This window comes from Neophocaena asiaeorientalis, unplaced genomic scaffold (genome assembly GCF_003031525.2).
Source record: "Neophocaena asiaeorientalis asiaeorientalis breed wild unplaced genomic scaffold, Neophocaena_asiaeorientalis_V1.1 scaffold46, whole genome shotgun sequence".
Lineage (NCBI taxonomy): Eukaryota > Metazoa > Chordata > Mammalia > Artiodactyla > Phocoenidae > Neophocaena > Neophocaena asiaeorientalis.
In genome coordinates, this window is record NW_020175393.1 from 9165725 (window position 1) to 9187062 (window position 21338).

The 21338-nt window shown below is 39.3% G+C and overlaps 1 protein-coding gene across 5 annotated transcripts in view; it reads left to right on the forward strand.

Annotated features, from left to right (window-relative positions):
• Nucleotides 1–4824: 4824 nt before the first annotated feature.
• The window catches only part of UBR2 (ubiquitin protein ligase E3 component n-recognin 2), a 115639-nt gene continuing 99125 nt past the window's right edge, over nucleotides 4825–21338 (forward strand). For 3 of the 5 annotated variants that reach the window (XM_024765850.1, XM_024765849.1, XM_024765851.1), the window contains exons 1-2: nucleotides 4828–5257; nucleotides 14560–14819. In XM_024765850.1, the coding sequence (XP_024621618.1) occupies nucleotides 5180–5257; nucleotides 14560–14819 (338 nt within the window). In that variant the 5' untranslated portion in view covers nucleotides 4828–5179. Of the gene's footprint in view, nucleotides 5258–14559; nucleotides 14820–21338 lie in introns of all 5 variants that reach the window. The other 2 variants (XR_003006031.1, XM_024765852.1) reach the window with 2 other exon arrangements.

Genomic DNA, 21338 nt, shown 5'->3' on the forward strand with positions numbered 1-21338 from the left:
TTATCCCAGGGATTCAAGGGTGGTTCAATACCTGCAAATCAGTGTGATACATCACATTAACAAATTGAAGACTAAAAACCATATGATCATGTCAATAGATGCAGAGGAACCTTTGTCAAAATTCAACATCCATTTATGATTAAAATTATCCAGAAAATGGGTATATAGGGAACATACCTCAACGTAACAAAGGCCATATATGATAAGCCCATAACTAACATCATACTTAATGGTGAAAAGCTGAAGGAATTTCCTCTAAGATCAGGAACAAGACAAGGATGTCAACTATCACCACTTTTATTCAACATAGTATTGGAAGTCCTAGCCACAGCAATCAGACAAGAAAAAGAAACAAAAGGAATCCAAACTGGAAAGGAAGAAGTAAAACTGTCACTGTTTGCAGATGACATGATACTATATGTAGAAAATCCCAAAGATGCCACAAAAAACTACCAGAACTTATCAATGAATTCAGTAAAGTTGCAGGATACAAAATTAATATACAGAAATCTGTTGCATATCTATACACTAGCAGTGAACTATCAGAAAGAGAAATTAAGAAAACAATCCCAGTTATAATCCTGTCAAAAAGAATAAAATATCTAGGAATAAATCTAACTAAGGAGGTAAAAGACCTGTCCTTGGGAAACTATAAGACACTGACGAGGGCTTCCCTGGTGGCGCAGTGGTTGGGAGTCTGCCTGCCGATGCAGGGGACACGGGTTCATGCCCCGGTCCGGGAAGATCCCACATGCCGTGGAGCAGCTGGGCCCGTGAGCCATGGCCGCTGAGCCTGTGCGCCCGGAGCCTGTGCTCCGCAACGGGAGAGGCCACAACAGTGAGAGGCCCAGTTACCGCAAAAAAAAAAAAAGACACTGACGAGAGAAATTGAAGATGACACAGACGGAAAGATACACTGTGTTCATGGATTGAAAGAATTAATTTTGTTAAAATGACCATACTACCCAAGGCAATCAACGGATTCAATACAATCCCTATCAAAATACCAATGACATTGTTCACAGAACTAGAACACATAATTCTAAAATTTGTATGTAAACACAGAAGACTCCCCATAGACAAAACAATCTTGAGAAAGAAGAACAAAGCTGGAGTTATCATGCTCCCTGATTTCAAACTAAACTATCAAACCATTGTGGTACTGGCACAAAAACAGACACACAGATCAATGGAACAGAAAAGATAGCCCAGAAATGAACCCACATTATATGGGCAATTAATCTATGACAAGGAAGGCAAGAATATACAATAGGGAAAAGACAACCTCTTCAGTAAATGGTGTTGGGAAAACTGGACAGCTACATGCAAAAGAACCAAACTGGACTACCCTCTCACATCATGCACAAAAATAAACTGAGAATGGATTAAAGACTTAAATGTAAGACCTGAAACCATAAAACTTCTAGAAGAAAGCATAGGCAGTAAGTTCCTTGACATTGATCTTAGTAATATTTTTTTGGATATGTCTCCTCAGGCAAGAGAAACAAAAGCAAAAATAAACAAATCAGACTACCTCAAACTAAAAATCTTTTGCTTAGCAGAGGAAACTACCAACGAAGTGAAAAGGCCACTTACTGAATGGGAGAAGACATTTGCAAACAGTATATCTGATAAGAGGTTAAAATCTAAAATATAATATACAAAGAACTTATGCAGCTCAACATCTGAAAAACAAACAACCTGATTAAAAAATAGGCAGAGAATCTCAACAGACATTTATCCAAAGAAGACAAATAGATGGCCAACAGGCACATGAAAAGATGTTCAGCATCACTAATCATCAGGGAAATGCAAATCAAAACCACAATGAGTGGGGCTTCCCTGGTGGCGCAATGGTTGAGAATCCGCCTGCCAGTGCGGGGACATGGGTTTGAGCCCTGGTCCGGGAAGATTCCACATGTCGTGGAGCAACTAAGCTCGTGCACCACAACTACTGAGCCTCTAGAACCCGTGAGCCACAACTACTGAAGCCCGCACGCCACAACTACTGAAGCCTGTGCACCTAGAGCCCATGCTCTGCAACAAGAGAAGCCACCACAATGAGAAGCCTGCTCACCATGACGAAGAGGAGCCTTTGCTTGCCGCAACTAGAGGAAGCCTGTGTGCAGCAAAGAAGACCCAGTGCAGCCAAAAATAAAATGAAAAACAAAAACACAATGAGATAACACCTCTCACCTGTCAGAATGGCTATTATCAAAAAGACAATAAATAACAGGAGGTGGAGAAAAGGGAACTCTCATGCACTGTTGGTGGGAAGGTAAATTGGTGCAGTCACTATGGAAAACAGTATGGAGATTCCTCAAAAAATTAAAAATAGAACTACCATATGATCCAGAAATTCCACTCCTCTGTATTTATCTGAAGAAAAGGAAAACACTAATTAGAAAATATATATGCCCTCCTATGTTCATTGCAGCATTATTTACAATAGCCAAGATATGGAAGCAACCTAAGCACCTATCGATAACGGATCAAGAAGATGTGGTACACATATACAATGGAATATTACTCAGCCACAAAAAAGAATGGAATCTTGCCATTTGTGACAACATGGGTGGTCCTAGAGGGTTTTATGCTATGAAAAATATGTCAGACAGAATAAAATAAATACTGCATGATTTCACTTATATGTGCATCTAAAAAGCAAAACAAATGAACAAATATAACAAAACAGAAACAGTGCTATAGGTACAGAGAAAAAACAGGTGGTTGCCATAGGGGAGCGGGTGGGAGGAGGAAAGAAAAGTGAGGGAGATTAAGAGGTATAACCTTGCAGTTGCAAAATAAATGAGTCATGTATATGAAAAAGAAAAGAAAAGAAAAGATCACAATGCCATACACATATGAAAATTTTAAAACATACTAAAGAATGATAATGAAAACACTATATACCCAAATTTGTGTAATGTAGTTAAAGCATTATATAATGGAAATGTACTGCGTTAATAAATCTGTGATTCTTGAAGTTGGTCCCCAGGCCCACAGAATGACCAGGAACTTGACAGAAATGCAATTTCCAGTCTGCACCCAAAATCTATTGAATCAGAAATTCTGAGAGTGGGGTCCAGAAACCTGTATTTTATCAAGACCTCGAGGTAATTCTGATACATGCTCAAGTTTGAAAACCACTGCCTTAGATGTACATACTGAAAAAAAAGAGAATGGTTAATAGCAAACATCCAACTCAAGAATTTCGAAAAAAGGACATTAAAATCAATCCAAAAAGAATAAAAAATAATAAAAATTTCTTTACAATGTATTTTAATGGCTTTAATTCTATATTAGGACTCTTAAAGAGGCATTATCTTTGCTTCTGGGTTGTAACAACCCCAGTTTTCCTCCAGGTTGACTCTGACTAGGGAGTGCATCAGTGCAAGGAATTTGGGCAAAGAAGAAAGTAACATATAGTAGAACATTTCAAGATCTCTCATTCTAGATATCTATGCAGATAGATGCATACTTTTTTTTCTGGATAGAATCATAAGAAAGTATTAAAAAGGCTTTTCTTTGGGGAGAGGGACTTGGGGTAAGAGGCATAGTTTTTTTTTGTTTGTTTTTTGTTTTTTTGCGGTACGCGGGCCTCTCACTGTTGTGGCCTCTGCCGTTGCAGAGCACAGGCTCCGGACACGCAGGCCCAGCGGCCATGGCTCACGGGCCCAGCCGCTCCGCGGCATGTGGGATCTTCCCGGACCGGGGCACGAACCCGTGTCCCCTGCATCGGCAGGTGGACTCTCAACCCCTGCACCACCAGGGAAGCCCCAGAGGCATAGTTTTAATTTTTTTCCTTTAAAAATATTGAATATTTCCATTGAGCTTGACGTTCTAATCTTACACATATATTAGGTTTTTTTTTTTAAGTGATGACAAGGCTTATTTGGATTGTGGGATGATGGGTAATTTTTATTTCCTTAAAAAAAAAAAAAACTTGGTTAATATCATACTTTTGTTAACAACAACAAGAACAACAAAAACATGTCCCAAACCTGGATTGGTTCAGAATTTTTTTTGCCTAATGTAATTCACAATTTCTTTGTGGGAATAAATCAGCATGCCTAATAAAATGTTAAGCAATTTTCTGATAACTGTAAAGGAATTGGAGACTTGTTCTAAGAAATCCACTCACCCAACTATCAGTCAAGAGCCTAATTACCTCTACCCAAACGTAATTTCCTTTTGTATCTAATCTAACAATGATTATTTCTATAAAATGTCCCTATCAAGAGTGAACCTTTGAATTGGCTTGGTAGACTCCTTCTCCTCTGCAGCAAGATTTGTTATAAATTTTAATAAACGGTCATATCTAAATTACTTGGAAACGTTTCCTTTAACACCATTTTAACATGTTTTAAAACCTTTAAAAACCTGAGAAATGTACACCTCGGTTACCAGTCTAAAGAATGAGGGGTTGATGGATGACAGGGCCTTAGAACAATAGGGATAGAACGTAATTCGTTCATTCGACAAGTATTTGAGTTCGTACATATGCCAGGCTTTGAAAAGTACTCGAGTTCTGCCACGTGCCAGGCACTGTTCTAAGCTCTGGGGATACAAAAATGAACAAAGGGTGTTAAGGGAATAAAACTCAGTACCACACATGATCTCGCGCTTCTTGCCTCTTCCCTGGTGGGCGCCTCTCGCCGCTTAGTCTATGATTCTTGCTGGGCACAAAAGCCCCGCCCGCCCGCTTATCTGCCGTTTGCCCAAGGCTCTTAGGAGGAGCTGGACTACAACTCCCACAATGCCATCCTGGGGCCTCCTTGTAAGGGCTCCACCTTTTCCCTGGCCGTGCGGAGGACGACTACAGTTCCCAGAGTGCTCTGCTTCGCCTTCTGGGTGTTGTTGCCCCTTTCCCGGAGCGGGACGCGGTAGAAGCGGGCAAGAGTGCCAGGCCTGGGTTCTCTGTGTCCTTCCCCGGGGCAGGGACGAGGCAGTGACTTGACTCTGGGCGCAGAGCCCGCGAGGGAGCGCAGGACGCACCGTCCCTTCTGCCCGGCTCACCTCACGCTACTCTCCGTCTTTTCCGCCCGCGGCCGCCTGAGCGGCTCGGGACCGACCGCCCGGGGCAGCGGTGGCGGTCTCGGCCGCCGGGGCTGTGGCGAGGCCGCGGCCCTCGGGACGGCGGTAGCGGCGCCAGCGCTGGGGAGGCGAAGGAGGGAAGATGGCGTCGGAGCTGGAGCCCGAGGTGCAGGGCCTAGACCGGAGTTTGCTGGAATGTTCGGCTGAGGAGACCGCGGGGGTGAGTGCCGGGACCCAGGCGGGGACGTCCGGCCGTCGCAGGCCGCGCCCCGGGGGAGGAACAGATTACTGGAAATCCCGGAGCGGCCGGGCCCTGACTTGGGGTGACGACCGCGCTGGCCCCGCCGGCCTCACCTTGTGGGTAACGGCCTGGGGAGGCCCCAGATCTTGCCCCCTCCTTCCTTCTTTATCCACGAGTAGCCCGCAGGGCTGCTGGGTGCACCAGCCACCCTCACGTACCCTTTCGCTCTTCCGTTATTTCTGCTTTCCCCCCCACTCCCAATAACTCCCCAGCACAGGGCCTTTGCCCTTTATGTCAACTCTTAGAAGAGGGGAGGGAAAGACGCTTCCTGGTTTTTTGGGTACTTTGTCTTCCTGATTCATTTGCCGCCTCCTCTGAAACCTGCTACCTTATTTTGTTTCTGGGACCGCCCTAGGCACCACAGGATGCCAGCGACACTGTTCACCCTCTTTACCTCTTCAGTGCGTTTTCGCACCGGTTTGGTCAGTCTACAACGTTGATGAATGTGCGGAAAGTAGTGTCTTGACACGTTAACTGAGTGTGAGAAGGTGGTAGTGGAGACTGGGAGATTAAAACAATAATTTGTCTAGGAGTTGGGGGAAGTTGGATGGAGAACAAACGTTATATAACTTTGAGAGAGCACCTCTCAGTAAATGGAAGCTAATAATGTGAGGTTTGGTCACAGCATAGTGGGAGCAGTTATGCCCCAAACTTAAAGCATTCAGACCTAGTCTTGTACTTAAACTGTAATACGAATATGCTGTATAAGTAGCAGAGTTGTAAAATAATTAATAAAACTCGATGGTATCTTTCCTCAAGGACAGGGAACACTCCCTAGAACAAATTGTCCATAATGATTCTGAATGGGCCAAAACAGCTGAGGCCCCACCTCTAGGGCCTCCAATTTAAAAAGCTGATAGGAAGGGAGTGACCTTTGAGCACAAGTCAACAATCTGAATGTTAGGAGCAAAATTGTAGTGGGGCGCTGTGGGGCTGTTGGTTAGTGAGGAGTTATTTTGGGTGAATTGATGAGGACACTAAAGTCATAGTGGAAATAAATGTCAGGAGTAGAGGTGAAAAGTTTAAAGAAATACATTGTTGAATGATGCATCTTTGTTTGTTTGTTTTTAAACCAACTTGTTTAGTCTAGTTCTGTTTTCATTTACTTTCCGCTTAGTATTGCAACAACCCAAGAATTTTCCCCATCTGCCTTTTCATTTATCAAGAGGTTTGAAAAAGAAAACGAAAGCAGTGTTCAAAGTAAACAGTAAAATGGTAATGACAGCTATTCCCTATCCATGTGATCTTATCAATATCTAGATTGATAGCTAATCTGTTATTTACCTCAAAAACTTTTTTTTTTACTCCCACCAAATTCTGTCTGTTGACCCCAGTGATACAGGCAGGCTATGTACTCTGTTTTTCCAATTCTAAAAGTGCAAGCTGCCATACACCTGAAACTAACACAACATTGTTAATGGACTATACTCCAATATAGAATAAAAATTAAAATAAACAAATAAAAGTGCAAGCTATCAAGTGATTAGAGCTTCTCCAGTTTGTTGAGGTTCCTGGGGAAACTAGTTATAACACTGATGCTAGAGAGCAATGCTCCTAGTCCTTGTGTAGTGAAATTCTCAGATGTAGTGGGGGAAATTAAGGAAAATGCAGTCAAAACTTATAAATTTGGACTTAATTCGAGTTTGTGAAGTTCACAGTCTGAGCTACATTTTAGTTTTGCTCTGTTTACTCTTCTTTTAAAAATTATTTATTTATTTATTAGGCTGCGCCAGGTCTTTAGTTGCGGCATGCTTGATCTAGTTCCCTGACCAAGGATTGAACCCAGGCCCCCTGCATTGGGAGCACGGAGTCTTAAAGCGCTGGACCACCAGGGAAGTCCCTTTGCTCTGTTTACTTTTAAATGACTTTCTGAAAAATAAGATTAAAAAAAAAATTTAGTCTGAAGGCCGACAAAATTTCTTAAAGAAGAGTTCATCTAATATTAAAATACAAGATTCTTGCAGCAGTATAATTTGCCCTTACTTTGTGAGTTTATTGTTTGTATTTGATTAAAACAGCATAACACTTTACTGTTCTTTCAGCTTAGGCCCCAGCCCAGCCATCTATCACAAATTAAAATTAATTGGGGGACTTCCCTGGTGGTCCAGTGATTAAGACTCAGCGCTCCCAATGCAGGTGGCCCAGTTTCAATCCCTAGTCAGGGAAGTAGATCCCACGTGCTGCAAACTAAGAGTTCTCATGCTGCAACTAAATATCCTGCATGCTGCAACAAAGATCCCGTCTACCGCAACTAAGACCCAATACAGCCAGAAAAATAAATAAATATTTTTTTAAAAATTAAAATGAATTAATAAAGTTTTCTCCAGTAAAAATAAATTTTAGAGAGGGTAAACAAGCAAAGCAGTTATTAACAGCCTTTAGACCTCTGTTGCTGATAATTTGTTGGGATCACATCCATCTAAAGTTACTTAATAATGACTAGTGGCATTTTTCGCACAATTTATTTACACACTTGCTTTTCTTATTTGTATTATGAGGAGGAAGGACTTTTTGTGATCCCATCTATTCTTACTAGAATGCCTCACAAATAAAAGTATTTAAGTACTCACTTCAATAATTTTAAGTTTAGGATATTAAAGTGGCCCTCTGTTGTAGTTTTTTCTTTTCCTTGATAGAGTTGATTCTACAAGTATGACTTCCCCAACACTTCTTGACTCTATCTACATTTCATGCTCCACAGATTTGATTATATGTTCCAGTGGATGATTATGATTTAAGAGGTACATATATTGTTTTTCCCCAAATCTGAAAGAAATACATATTCATTATAGAAGTCTTATGTAGAGTATTATACCTATATTGGTTACTTTTTGCCTTAAAATTTTCAACAGTTTTATATAAAATTCACGTATCTTACAATTCAAGTCAGTGGTTTTTAGTATATGCAGAGTTGTGCAGCCCTCACCACAATCAATTTTAGTACATTTTCATCACTGCAAAAAAGAAATCCTATATCCATTAGCTGTACACTCCCCATTTTCTCCTAACCTCCCAAACTCTAGGCCCACTGCTGACCTATTTCTTTGTCTCCATAGATTTGTCTATTCTGGAAATTTCATGTAAACAGAATCATGTAATATGTTGTCTTTTGTGACTGGCTTCTTTCACTTAGCATAAGTTTTTAAGGTTCGTCCATGTTGCAGCATGTATTATCAATACTTCATTCCTTTTTACTGCCAAATGATAGTCCATTACGTGGATATACCATATTTTATTTATCCATTCATCCGTTGATGGATGTTTGGATTATTTCTACTTTGTGGATATTATGAATTGTGCTATGGTGAACATTTCTGTACAATTTTTTTATGGGGACATATGTTTTCATTTCTCTTGGGCATATACCCAGGAGTGGAATTGCTGGGTCAGCAATTGCTAGACTAAAATGGCTGCATCATTTTACCTTCCCACTAGCAGATGTGAAGTTTTCAGTGGGTTTTTTCACATCCTTGCCAGCACTAGTTAATTGTCTGTCTTTTTGATTATAGCCATTCTGTTAGGTGTAAAGTGGCATCTCCTTGTAGTTTTGATTTGTATCAGTATTTCCCTCGTGACTCATGATGTTGAACATCTTTTCATAAGCTTATTGGCTATTTGTATATCTTCTTTGGAAGTGTCAATTCAGATCTTTTGCCTATTTTTTCATTTTGTCTTCTGTTTTTTTGTTTTTTGCCTATTTTTAAATTAGATTCTCTTGTTTTTTATTACTGAGTTTCTGTATTATTTTGATTTGTGAATGTTTTTACTTCATTTCTAGAACTCTTAATATGATTTGTTTTAAATTTTTCTTAGTTCTAATTTTTTCTTAGTATAGTCCCGAAAGCTCCATTTTGGCCCTAGCAATTGTTGTTTTAGATTGTTGTTTTGTAGTTAACTTACATGTTGGTTATCCTTGTTCGAAAGCAAAATCAAATGTGCTTAAATAGAGTACAATTTTAATTTGGCATAGAATAATTAGATACTGTGATAAAAGGCTAACCCCTAGGGATTCTTTGATTTTTGTGTTTATTGTACTTGCTCTCTATCCCAAGGCTGAAATTAGCTTTCAAAAAAAGACGAGCTCCTGCAAACATTGTCATAACATGTTTACTTTAGTGGAATGAGTTGACAGTTTCTCTACTTCCGTTATTGAGGACTTCTAATAAGAAAGTGCTTATTGCTCTGGTGTGCACGTTAGTGTGACAGCCACAAGTGTCTGAAATAAGGACAGATTAACATGCAACCAAATTAGAAATATCAATAATTCTTCATGTTGAAGAAACAGTTACAGTTAGCTTATGTTACTGAGATCTGATATGAAAAGCTATAGGTTTTCTTTCTTTTGAGAAATATGTGAACCATTATTCTTAAAGGCAGCCAGAAATTTTCTCTTCACAACTTTTTTTTTTAAATCTATAATGTCACTAACCACTAATTCTATATTTCTGGTATAGATTTTTTCATGTAAAGGTGTCTTGCTTTATATATTAAGTGTTTAAATTTAATGAAGTTAAAATCCCAAATCAGGTGGTTTTTTGTTTGATTTTGTTTGTTTTGTTTTGCAAGTGGGCTTTCTCTAGTTGGTGGTGAGCGGGGTCTACTCTTGGTTGTGGTGTGTGGGCTTCTCATTGCAGTGCCTTCTCTTGTTGCGGATCATGGGCTCTAGACGTGTGGGCTTCAGTAGTTGTGGCACACGGGCTCAGTAGTTGTGGTTCACGGGCTCTAGAGCGCAGGCTCATTAGCTGTGGTGCACTCTTATGTGCTCTGTGGCACGTGGGATCTTCCCAGACCAGGGCTTGAACCCGTGTCCCCTGCATTGGCAGGCGGATTCTTAACCACTGTGCCACCAGGGAAGTCCTGTTAGGTGGTTTTAAATGGAGCGTATGCCTGCCTTTCTTGAAACAGCCTTTTGTGTCTTGTTAATAATTTATAATAATATATAATAAAAGATATTTAGAGTAAAATGCTTGTTTTACTAATGATATATTTTGTATAAGGCAGCTGATTTTTTTTTCTTAACCAGAAGCTGATGTTAGTTTCTGAATTTTTTGTTTAAGAAATCTATGAACAGATTTGACCCATCAGTGTTGTTAGAGCCACAAGACAACATAATTTCTTTTAGAAAGCATCACCCTTTATCCTCCCTGGATTAAAATTCTGCAAAAGTGAAATTTTAAGAGAAATGGGAACATAAAATATAAAACAAAAAATTGCTGTTAAAGTAAAACCTTTAAATGTGTTGTAAATTAAAATTGAAGCATAGTTTTCTAGGATTGTGGAGGTGAATTCTTGAATCTGAATGCTTAATTTTTCATACATAAACAATAAATTGCTTAGGATAATTTGACTGCATTCATATTTTGAATTAGGGTTTGCTGACAATGGGTGAAAACCCCTTTGATGTGGCCAAAAACATGGTTTTTAGCTCAAAGAATTAGATTTTTGTTTGCTTTTTGGTTGACTCTGTCTTTTACTATTGACTATCTTTTTTTTTTCTCGTTTGTTTTATAATTACTGAGCTTTGTGTGTGTGTGTGTATAATTTTGATCTGGAGCCACTTCTCCACTTCTCCTTGTAAGACCTTATACTCTTGTCTTACAGTGTTAGACATTACTTGAACAATCTTTAAACCTATGGGATTGTCTCACCAGAAGTACTGTTTTAAGAGTAATTTAGTCTCTTTCCTACTTGCATAAAGCAAACACAGCAAAATTAGTAACATTTAGAAAGGATTGTTTCACTTTCGGGGTGAAAAGTTTTTCACTGTTATAAGTTTTCATCCAGCCCCTTAACTTATGAAGAGATTTTTACATTTTTAGGAAAAGTTCTCTAAAATGTGAAATTGACTAGAAAGGTAGTATATATCACCTCATGAATATGTAAAATCTCTCTATATGTTATTTTTTCAAAGGAAGGAAGTGAGCTGAAGATTGTGCAAGTAATAGTTAAAAAGAAGACCTTATACTCTTGTCTTAACAGTGTTAGACATCACATAAACGTAAACTTTTTTTTTTTAATTAATTTTTTTTGGAGTATAGCTGCTTTACAATGTTGTGTTAGTTTCTCCTGTACAGCAAAATGAATCAGCTATATATATACACATATATCCCCTCTTTTTTGGATTTCCTTCCCATTTAGGTCAACACAGTGCATTAAGTAGAGTTCCCTGTGCTATACAGTATGTTCTCATTAGTTGTCTGTTTTATACATACTATCAATAGTGTATATGTGTCAATCCCAATCTTCATAAACTCTTGTTTAACAAGGATGTAATTTGAAATTTAGATTGTAATCTATAGGTAAACATTGGATTTATGAGTTAACAGTTAACTGCATTTTTGTAGAAGTGAGTTGTTTCATATTTTCTGATTTCAAATTTTCACTTTGTTTAGAGCCAAAATGAGCAGGTCTTAATTACATAATTTGTAACTAAATAAATTATGTTTATTTGGAGGACAAATAAACACAGATGGAATTGGCATGGGAAGCAGGAATAAATAAATGACAGAATATAGGGGAAAGCCTTAGGACTTAAGGAAATAGAAAGGGAAAAGAAAGGAGGTGGTTTGAAGGATGCCTATATAGGGCTTATTTGGTTTGGTTTTTAAGAACCTGCAGGCCTGGATCTGCTTTATTTCTGTGTCCATTGAAGCCACGTTCCATTAAAGCCAAACATCTTTCTGTAATGTCAATGTTAAGTGACAGTCAGTAGTATATACATATTTATAGTCATTCAGTTAACGGATTTTACTAACTGCCCACTGGGGCTTGGTTCTGTTTTAGACATGGGGGGTAGGGGAACAGGAGATGGGGGTGAGGAAGAGGCTAAGAAGACGTCTTAGAGAAAGTGAAACATAAACTGAGATCTGAAGAATGAGTAGATAACAGCCCTGTAAAGCAGAGAGAGAGGAGCAATACTGATCAGGAGGAGGAAACTGGAAAGTATGATACAAGGCAAAGGACCTTGTAAACCAGGGGTCCTCAGCCCCCGGCCTGAGGACCGGTAGTGGTCCGCAGCTTGTCAGGAGCTGGGCTGCACAGCAGGAGGTGAGCAGCAGGTGAGCCAGCGAAGCTTCATCTGCCGCTCCCCATCGCTAGCATTACCGTTTGAACCACCCCCCCACCCGCCGTCTGTGGAAAAATTGTCTTCCATTAAACCAGTCCATGGTGCCAAAACGTTTGGGGACCGCTGTTGTAAACCATGCCAGTGGACTTGATTTGATCCTAAATAGAAGGGGAAGCTGAATGACATGATCAGACTGGCATTTTGCAAGAAACACTCTGGTAGTGAGGTTGGAAAAATGGACTGTAGAGGGACCAGACTAGTGGGGATTACTAGTTAGGACACAGTTGCATTAATCCTTGCAAAAGACAGGAGTGGGGAGTTTGGACTAGGGTAGTGGAAGTAGTGCCACCGGAGATGGAGAGAAAGAAATGGATGGATTCAACAGATACTTAGGAGGCCTAATAGACAAGACATGATGACTAATTGGATGTTGGGGTGAGGAAAAAAGATTTCTGAGTTTTTCTGGTTTGGATACCTGGGTAGGTGCTGGTGTCTGAAATAGAGAAATGGAGAAAATAGCAGGGTGTTTTTTGTGGTGTGGGAGATCATGAGTTCAATTTTGGACATATTGAGTTGGTGTCTGAAAGGAAAAACTGTTTCTTCCTTTTCTTTTTATTCTCACATCAATACTTCCGGCCTCCAAACGTGTGTGTGTGTGTGTGTGGGGGGGGGGGGGGTTTCCCTCACCAGGCAATTCTCTCGTTCTCAGCAGACACCAGTTGGGTGTCCTACAACTCAGTCAGTTCTGACACTGTACACCTGCAGTTAGCATCAGATCCCACAGATTAAGGGCTCAGTCCCACAAGGCTGCCCCGCTTCACTACTGCAGATGCCAGCCACAAGCAGTGGGTCCTCAGGTTACCCACAACTTATGTTGCAAATTAAGGAGTTCCCATGACCCCCTCTTTGGGTTCGATAATTTTCTAGAATGGCTCACAAAACTCAGGGAAACAGTTTATTTACTAGATTACTTGTTTATTATAAAATGATACAACTCAGGAACAGCCAGATGGAATAGAGCAAGGTATGTGGGAAGGGGTGTGGAGCTTCCATGCCCTCCCTGGGCGTGCCAGCACCTCTGTTTGTTCATCAACCAAGGAGATCTCTGAACCCCGACATTTTTGGATTTTTATGGAGGCTTTGTGCCTCCATAGGCATGATGATCAAATGATTGGTCATTAGTGCTTAACTCCACCTCCAGCACCTCTCCCTTCCCTGAAGTTGGTTGGGGTGGAGACTGTAAGTTTCTACTAATAATGCGGCTAGTTCCCCTGGCAACTAGCTTCCCATCTTTAGGGGCTTTCCAAAAGTCACCTTTGTAATATCAACTCAGGTCTGATTGAAGGGGGCTTGTTATGAATAACAAAAGACATTCCTTTCACTTTTATCTCACTTATCACTTAGGAAATTGGAAGATTTTTAAGAGCTCTGTGCTAGGAATGAGAAGACCAAATATGTTTTTCTTATCATAATATCACAGTATCTATTAGATATCTAAGTATAATTATCACAGGTAGTAGGACATGAAAGTTTGGGGACAGGGGAAAGTGACTTTTTAAAATGTTTTTAACAGGGAGAGCAAAGGAGAAAGGGCTTATAGAGAGGTTGATCAGGGCATAAAGATATAATCGATAGAACAAACTCTCTTATGGACTGACATTCATAAGAGACTGGCGTGTCCTTTATAATCATTGAGAAATAGAATTAGTGTATTGGCTGTTCATGTTCACTGTATGCTCTTCCTGTCAGCAAACCGACAGGAGAATCCAGATCACAATCAGAATATCATTTGAGCAAAGCATTAGAAATTAGAAAGAAAGTCAGATGGGCTCAACGGCTAGTGTCTTATAAGATGATATGTTGTGGTCATTTTCCTGTATTGCCTACAGAAGGTAGCTTCAAGAGTCATTTTGAGGAGATGGGCTCGTTCCACTTTACTTTCACTTTAAGTTGAATTTTAAAATACTGGGCATTTTAGTAAAATTCTAAATTGAGTTTTATCCTTTTTTGGCAAGAAGACATGCAATGATGAATGTCAATAAAATAATTTATAAGACTCATTATTTTTGCACCTAAAAGAAAATAGAGTATGTTTATTCAAATTAGCAGTTTATTGACCTTGTTTAAAATATTTTTTCTTTTTTCTTTTTTAAAGAAATGGCTGCAAGCAACTGACCTCACTAGAGAAGTGAACCAGCATTTGGCTCACTATGTACCCAAAATCTACTGCAGGGGTCCCAACCCTTTTCCACAGAAAGAAGACATGTTGGCACACCAAGTTTTGTTGGGACCAATGGAATGGTACCTTTGTGGTGAAGATCCTGAGTTGGGATTTTCAAAACTTGAACAAACAAACAAACCTTCTCATCTTTGTGGTCGTGTTTTTAAAGTGGGAGAACCTACATACTCTTGCAGGTAAGATATTGTCATTTTCTTTCTTTCCTTGTTTTTACTTGACTTTTTTATTCCTGAAACCTTACATTTTTGTTTTCAAATTATGAAATATCAGTATTATATATGTATATATGTGTGTTAGTTTCCACAACAAATATATGTGTCTTAATAAATTATTATAAACAAACATTATATAATTATTTTCCAGGTCAAGATATAGAACATCACCAGCGTTCCAGAAACCCATTGTGTACTTTATTCCTCCCCCATAATTAGCTCCTACCTTGACTCTTGTAATAATCACTTCCTTGCTTTTTTTTTTTTTTTTTTTTAACCCGGGCCTCTCACTGTTGTCTCTCCCGTTGCGGAGCGCAGGCTCAGTGGCCATGGCTCACAGGCCCAGCCGCTCCACGGCATGTGGGATCCTCCCGGATCGGGACACGAACCTGCGTCCCCTGCATCGACAGGTGGACTCTCAACCACTGCGCCACCAGGGAAGCCCACTTCCTTGCTTTTCTTGATGGTTACAGTGATTCTTTTTGATGTTCGAATTATCCTACATTTGACCTTTGAGAGCCCCGTTACACTAGCTTCTTTGCCCTTTTCACATGCCTTTATTAGTTTTTGAGTGCCTCTGCTTTCTGGCATAAGATGTCCACACCTCACTTTGTACTTACTCTGACCCATATGTAGAATCAGCCATTTATGCAGGGAATTTCCTTTTAGTTGGGAATGTTAGTTAGAAATCATGATGTGGGTGCTATATGTACTTACTGCTACTAGGCTGAGTTTTTTTTTTTTTTTTTTTTGATTTCTTGTTGAGAATTAAGTATACAAGGGTAGAAGATGGAGAGGAAAGTGCTCTGTCTCCCTTTATGACTATCTACTCCTGTTTCTCAGAACTAATCATTGTTAACATACTTTTATATGTCCTTCCAGAAATTTTCTATGCATGTACATGCCCACATATGGGGCTATCTTAAACATACACATACGTAGACATACATAGAAAAGGGAATACGTTAGCTATACTGGGCTAAATTTTCCTTTCTCTATTTAACAAAATCTTGACATTGACATCTGTCCATATCAGCTGATATAGCTAGGTAATATTCCATTGTTTGGATATACTATTGATAGACTCATTTTTTTTCTTAAGACTTTTTCCCATACAACTTAAATTTAATAAGCTTAATTTTGGTTAAGACCTCTGGGTGTCTATGGTAATCTTTCTTTATCAGCATGGTTAGAATACTGATAGAGATCTTTTTATATATTGAAAGGCTGTTAGATCTAGTTTTTTGTCTATACAGAAACCTCTTTGAGTCCTTTATTGGTGTTTGGAGCAATAGATCTAGTTCAGCCTCATGATTTACAGATGAGAAAACTGAGATCCAATTGTTGTAGTACCATCCTTTGTAGCAAAAAGATCCAGTTCCAAAGAAGGCATTTGTATGTCATGTCTTTTAATCTTCAGTCTGGAATGTTGCCTCTTTTTTTCTTTTTTTTTTTTTTTTTTTTTTTTTTTTTTTTCGGTTTTTCTTTGACTTTCATGATCTTGACATTTTGAAGATTACAGGCCATTTATTTTGTAAATGTACATCAATTTGGGTTTGTCTGATACTCTTCATGATTAGAGTCAGGTTGCCTCTTTCACAGAAGTATTGCAGAAATCACGTGTTCTCATTGTATCCTATCTAGTAGCATATGATTTTTTTTTTTTTTTTTTTTTTTTTTTTTTTTTTCTTTTTTTGGCGGTACGCAGGCCTCTCACTGTTGAGGCCTCTCCCGCTGCGGAGCACAGGCTCCAGACGCACAGGCTCAGGGGCCATGGCTCAAGGGCCCAGCTGCTCCGCGGCATGTGGGATCTTCCCAGACCGGGGCACGAACCCGCGTCCCCTGCATTGGCAGGCGGATTCTCAACCACTGCACCACCAGGGAAGCCCAGCATATGATTTTGATTTGGTTCAATAACTCTTTAAATTTGATCACTTGATTAAGGGGATTTCTGCAAGACTTCTCCACTGTAAAGTTACTCTTTTTCCCTCTTTAATCAGTAAGTATGTGGTGGGGAAATACTTTGAGACTATTAAATACCCTGTTTCTTATCAATGTTCAGTTTTTTAATTTATTTATATCAGTATATGTTCATGGAGCTCCATTATTATTGTGGTCAAAATTGTTCTAGATTTGACCAGTGGGAGACCCTTCAAGATGTCTTTGTTGTTTTTCATGTCCCCATCATTCTTTGAGCACTTCCTTTTTCTTTCTGACACAAGATATTTTGGACACATCTTGGGCTTTTCCCTACCCCAGCCCTGAAATGAACCATTTCTCTAAGGAGCCTAGTTCTTTTTTAGTAGAGGTTAATGTTCAGAAATAAGATACTAAGTGTGCCTGTTGCCATTGGTATGTCACTAATCCCAGGCCCTGTCAGTGGATCTATGTATCTGTAGGTCTGTCTAGTTCCAGTCCAACACCACAAGATTCTTTCTTGTTTTCTTCCTTTGCATATTTTAACTCCCTTCTCTGCTGATGTCATATGTGTCTATGTGTGGGGTCCATCCCAGGGGAGAACAGGTTGCGTGCAGGTTTGAATGCTTTGTAGGAAGGCCTTGATTAAATTGACAGAGTTCTGAGAGCTTCCATTACTAGAAGAAGTAGGAAGAATTGTGTTTTCAACAGTGTTCATGGAATAGGCTTTTGGGAGTTTGGAGGAGTGGAGGTGGGATGACGGGAGGAGGAGTATATCTATTCCCTCAATGAAAGTGGTGCACTGAAAAGCTGTTTGCCTGTACTTGAAGATTAAGTGTGCCTAAAGGATTTGTGGATGAAACCAAGTCAGGGATGATCTCAGCAGAGTCTTCCTGTATGTGCATGATGGAGTTTGGACTTGGATGTGTCAGTCTGGAGTTTCTTTGAGATATAAAATCATTTCACTAGAGCATGGAGGTATAGGTTAATCCATTCATACCTGTCCTGGGACTCTAACTGTATATTTAGAGGATGTATAGAATTAATGAAAAGGAAGGCACCTTGGGTAAGGGGATTGCCTCATGGTTTGAGGAGAGAATTTTCATTTTCATGACATCATCTAAAGGGTCACAAGGATACATTTATTAAAGATAGACAACACCAAGAACAGCATTGGCCACTGCTTTTTAAAAATTGACTTGAAAAACTAATATAATAGGCAAAACATGTATTTTGTTATGTCTCTCAAGAGGTACAAAAGTATATGCCATGAAAGGTACCTTCTCCCACTCATCCCTTAATTTCCCTGTTCCCTTATCCAGAGGTGACCATTGTTACTAGTTTCTTGGGTATTCATCTAGATATCATATGAATATCTAGATCCAAACATTTATACTTTTTTCAGTAAATGCTAGCATACCACATAAACTGTTTTCATCTTGCTTATTTCATTTAAAATTTGTCCATCAGATTGTTAAATAACACATATAGAGAGAGCTGACTTTGTCTTATCTTTTTAATGGCTGGTTATTATTCTCTTGTATGGGTGTTCTGTTCTTTACCTACTTGTCTTCTATTAGTAGACATTTAGGTTGTTTCTGGGACTATAAATAATACTGCATTATTATACTTTGTATCTTTGTGTATGTGTAGAAGTATATACACAGGATACATTCCTAGAAGTAGAATTTCGGGGTGGAAGGATGCATGCATTTATTTCCTTTTAACAGCCAGTAGCAAAAACTTACAAATGAAAAGGAGATATAATACGCTAGTTGGAGGAGGAAAGGCAGAGTGGAAAACAAACAACAGAAACTGCTATAGTTATGATGGAAGAGATTGGAAAATGTCTTTCAGCCAGCCTTATGAGGGGAAGAAACCAGGGAGCAGAGGATAGGCTGTGGCAGCCAGAAAGAAGAGGCAGATTGGCCAATTCCCTGAACTACTGAAGAAAGAAAGCAGTATCTGGGGACCTGCACTTGGACAGTCAAGTAGCCTGGAATGGGGGAGAGGGATATAATATATGATGGCCCCACTAGGACTCAAGTTTGAACCAGACTCTTAGAGGATATTTCTAAACTTTGTTGTGGCTTGAAGTTGGCCGACTCCAGGTTAAGGGACCAGACTTCCACAAGACTGTCTAAAATACAGCTGCAAGTTTGGGGAACTCCAGAGCCATCCTCAGTTCTCATCAGCTGGCTACAAATTTCAGGCATCTCCATGGACTACTTGAGGTTGCATAATTCACTAGAACAACTCACAACTCAGGAAAATGCTGCACTTATGATTAAAATTTTATCATAGCAAAAAGACACAAATCAGAACCAGCCAAAGGGCAAGATTTGCAAGTGCTAAGTTTTTGTTGTTCTCAGTGACATGTTATTATCCTCCTGGCACATTAATGCTTGACAACACACAGAGTATTGCCAACCAGGGAAGCTCACCCAAGCTTAGGTGTCCAGAGTTTTTATTGGGTTTCATTATATAGGCATGATTAATTGAATCATTGCCCACGTGACTCAATATCCAGCTCCACTTCCCTTCCCAGAGGTGGGACTAATATTATGTGCCTGAAAACCCCAGCCCTTTAATTACGTGGTTGATTTTTCTGATATGGCCAACCTTCACTCTATCTCATTAGTATAAACTTTCAGATATGTGGGGGACAGGTGGGAGCATGACTAGCAAAGACACTGCTATCACATGGGAAAGTTCGATGATTTACAGGTTACCTCCTAGGATCCCTAGACAAAGGTCAGCCAAATTCTTTATCACACAGTTGTTGAGAAGGTAAATGAGGTCCTTTGTGTAGTGCTTTCCACAGTACTTGGTACATAGTAAACTCTTAGTAAATGGCCATGCTGGGGTCCTGAGGATGAATGTCTTATGTTAAAAGTAGGTGTTCCCATGAAACCCAGGACCCTGATAAAATGACAATGGAGTCTATTACTTGGAAAGATGAAATATGGTTGTTGGAATTCTGGGAGAGTTTGTAAACTAGACCCTTCAGGATAAAGGTGACTTATGTCTATAGGGTGGAGGTTTTCTTTAGCCAGAAAAAATGATATTCAGGAGTCTTTTATGTTTAGTACTTAGAAAAGGAGTCTGTGAAGGGAATTAGGTTAATTTTTCTGTTATTTGTTCATTGTTTCTAAAATTGTGTAGGTCCCAAATTATCTCTGAAGCCTCTGTGATGTCAGAAAAAGCTGTGTTTTCAGGCAGTGGGCTAATGTTTATATTTGTCTGTACTTAGTTCTCTATTAGTAAAAATGTAATCAAACCTGTCACTTGTTATTTCTTTCTAAATAGAGGTGGTTGTTTTTTTTGTGTTTTTTTTAACATCTTTATTGGAGTATAATTGCTTTACAGTGGTGTTAGTTTCTGCTTTATAAAAAAGTGAATCAGCTATACATATACATATATCCCCATATCTCCTCCGTCTTGCCTCTCCCCACCCTCCCTATCCCACCCCTCTAGGTGGTCACAAAGCACTGAGCTGATCTCCCTGTGCTATGCGGCTGCTTCCCACTAGCTATCTGTTTTACATTTGGTAGTGTATATATGTCCATGCCACTCTCTCACTTCGTCCCAGCTTACCCTTGCCTCTCCCCACGTCCTCAAGTCCATTCTCTATGTCTGCGTCTTTATCACCCTGTGAGGTGATTGTTATTATGGGCAATCATCTTAGTGTTGATGTTGATCATAGCGATGTATATTGTGACATCTCATAACCATTAAGAAAAATAAAATACTAGTAAAATATGAAATCATACTTTGGTGTATGGTTTACATTTTAACTTAAACTAAGCTAGATTTAGTTCCATTGTTTTTGTTGTATAGTTAAATTAAAAACATTCTTTTTTAACATTTAAAAACTTACTGCGTGAATGTTATAGATTACCAGAATTTGGGGTTGGGAGTTATGCTGCCACCAGTTAGGAATATTCTTAGCATATGTTTCCAGATGGTACTTTATGATGCTTTATTATAAACTTTATTAAACAGTTTTGCTTAACTTTTTTTAACTCCAGTTCTGTCAATAATGATGGATAAGGTTATGCTAAAAATAACAAACAACCCTACAATCTCAGAGACTTTAAATATCCAAAATACATTTATTATTCAGACTGTGTGACCAATTCAGATCAGTGGGGGTGATGAGTGGAGGGTTCTACTCTAGGTAGTTACTTCATACCATGTAACAGCTCCATAAACTTAATGTTTTTAGGGTTCACCACAGCAAGGGAAGAGGAGGGTCTTGCACAGCAGATAAATTGCTCTGGCTCAGAAATGATGACCATGCCTACATCCCTTTAGCTAGAACTAGTTAGAAGGCCTCTGTCCAACTGCAAAACAGGGCAGGGAAGTGTAATTCTCCTGTGTCTGGAAGAGATGCAAACTTGGAAGTGGATGAACATTAGAAGTGTTCTCAGTGATCTTCAGGGTTTGGGGGTTATTTTTCCTCCCTCACAGAGTTGTTAGGATAAAATGAGATAATGTGTATAAACGCACTTGGGGAACTATAAGGAATTTTTTTTTTTTTTTTTTTTTTTTTTTTTTTTTTTT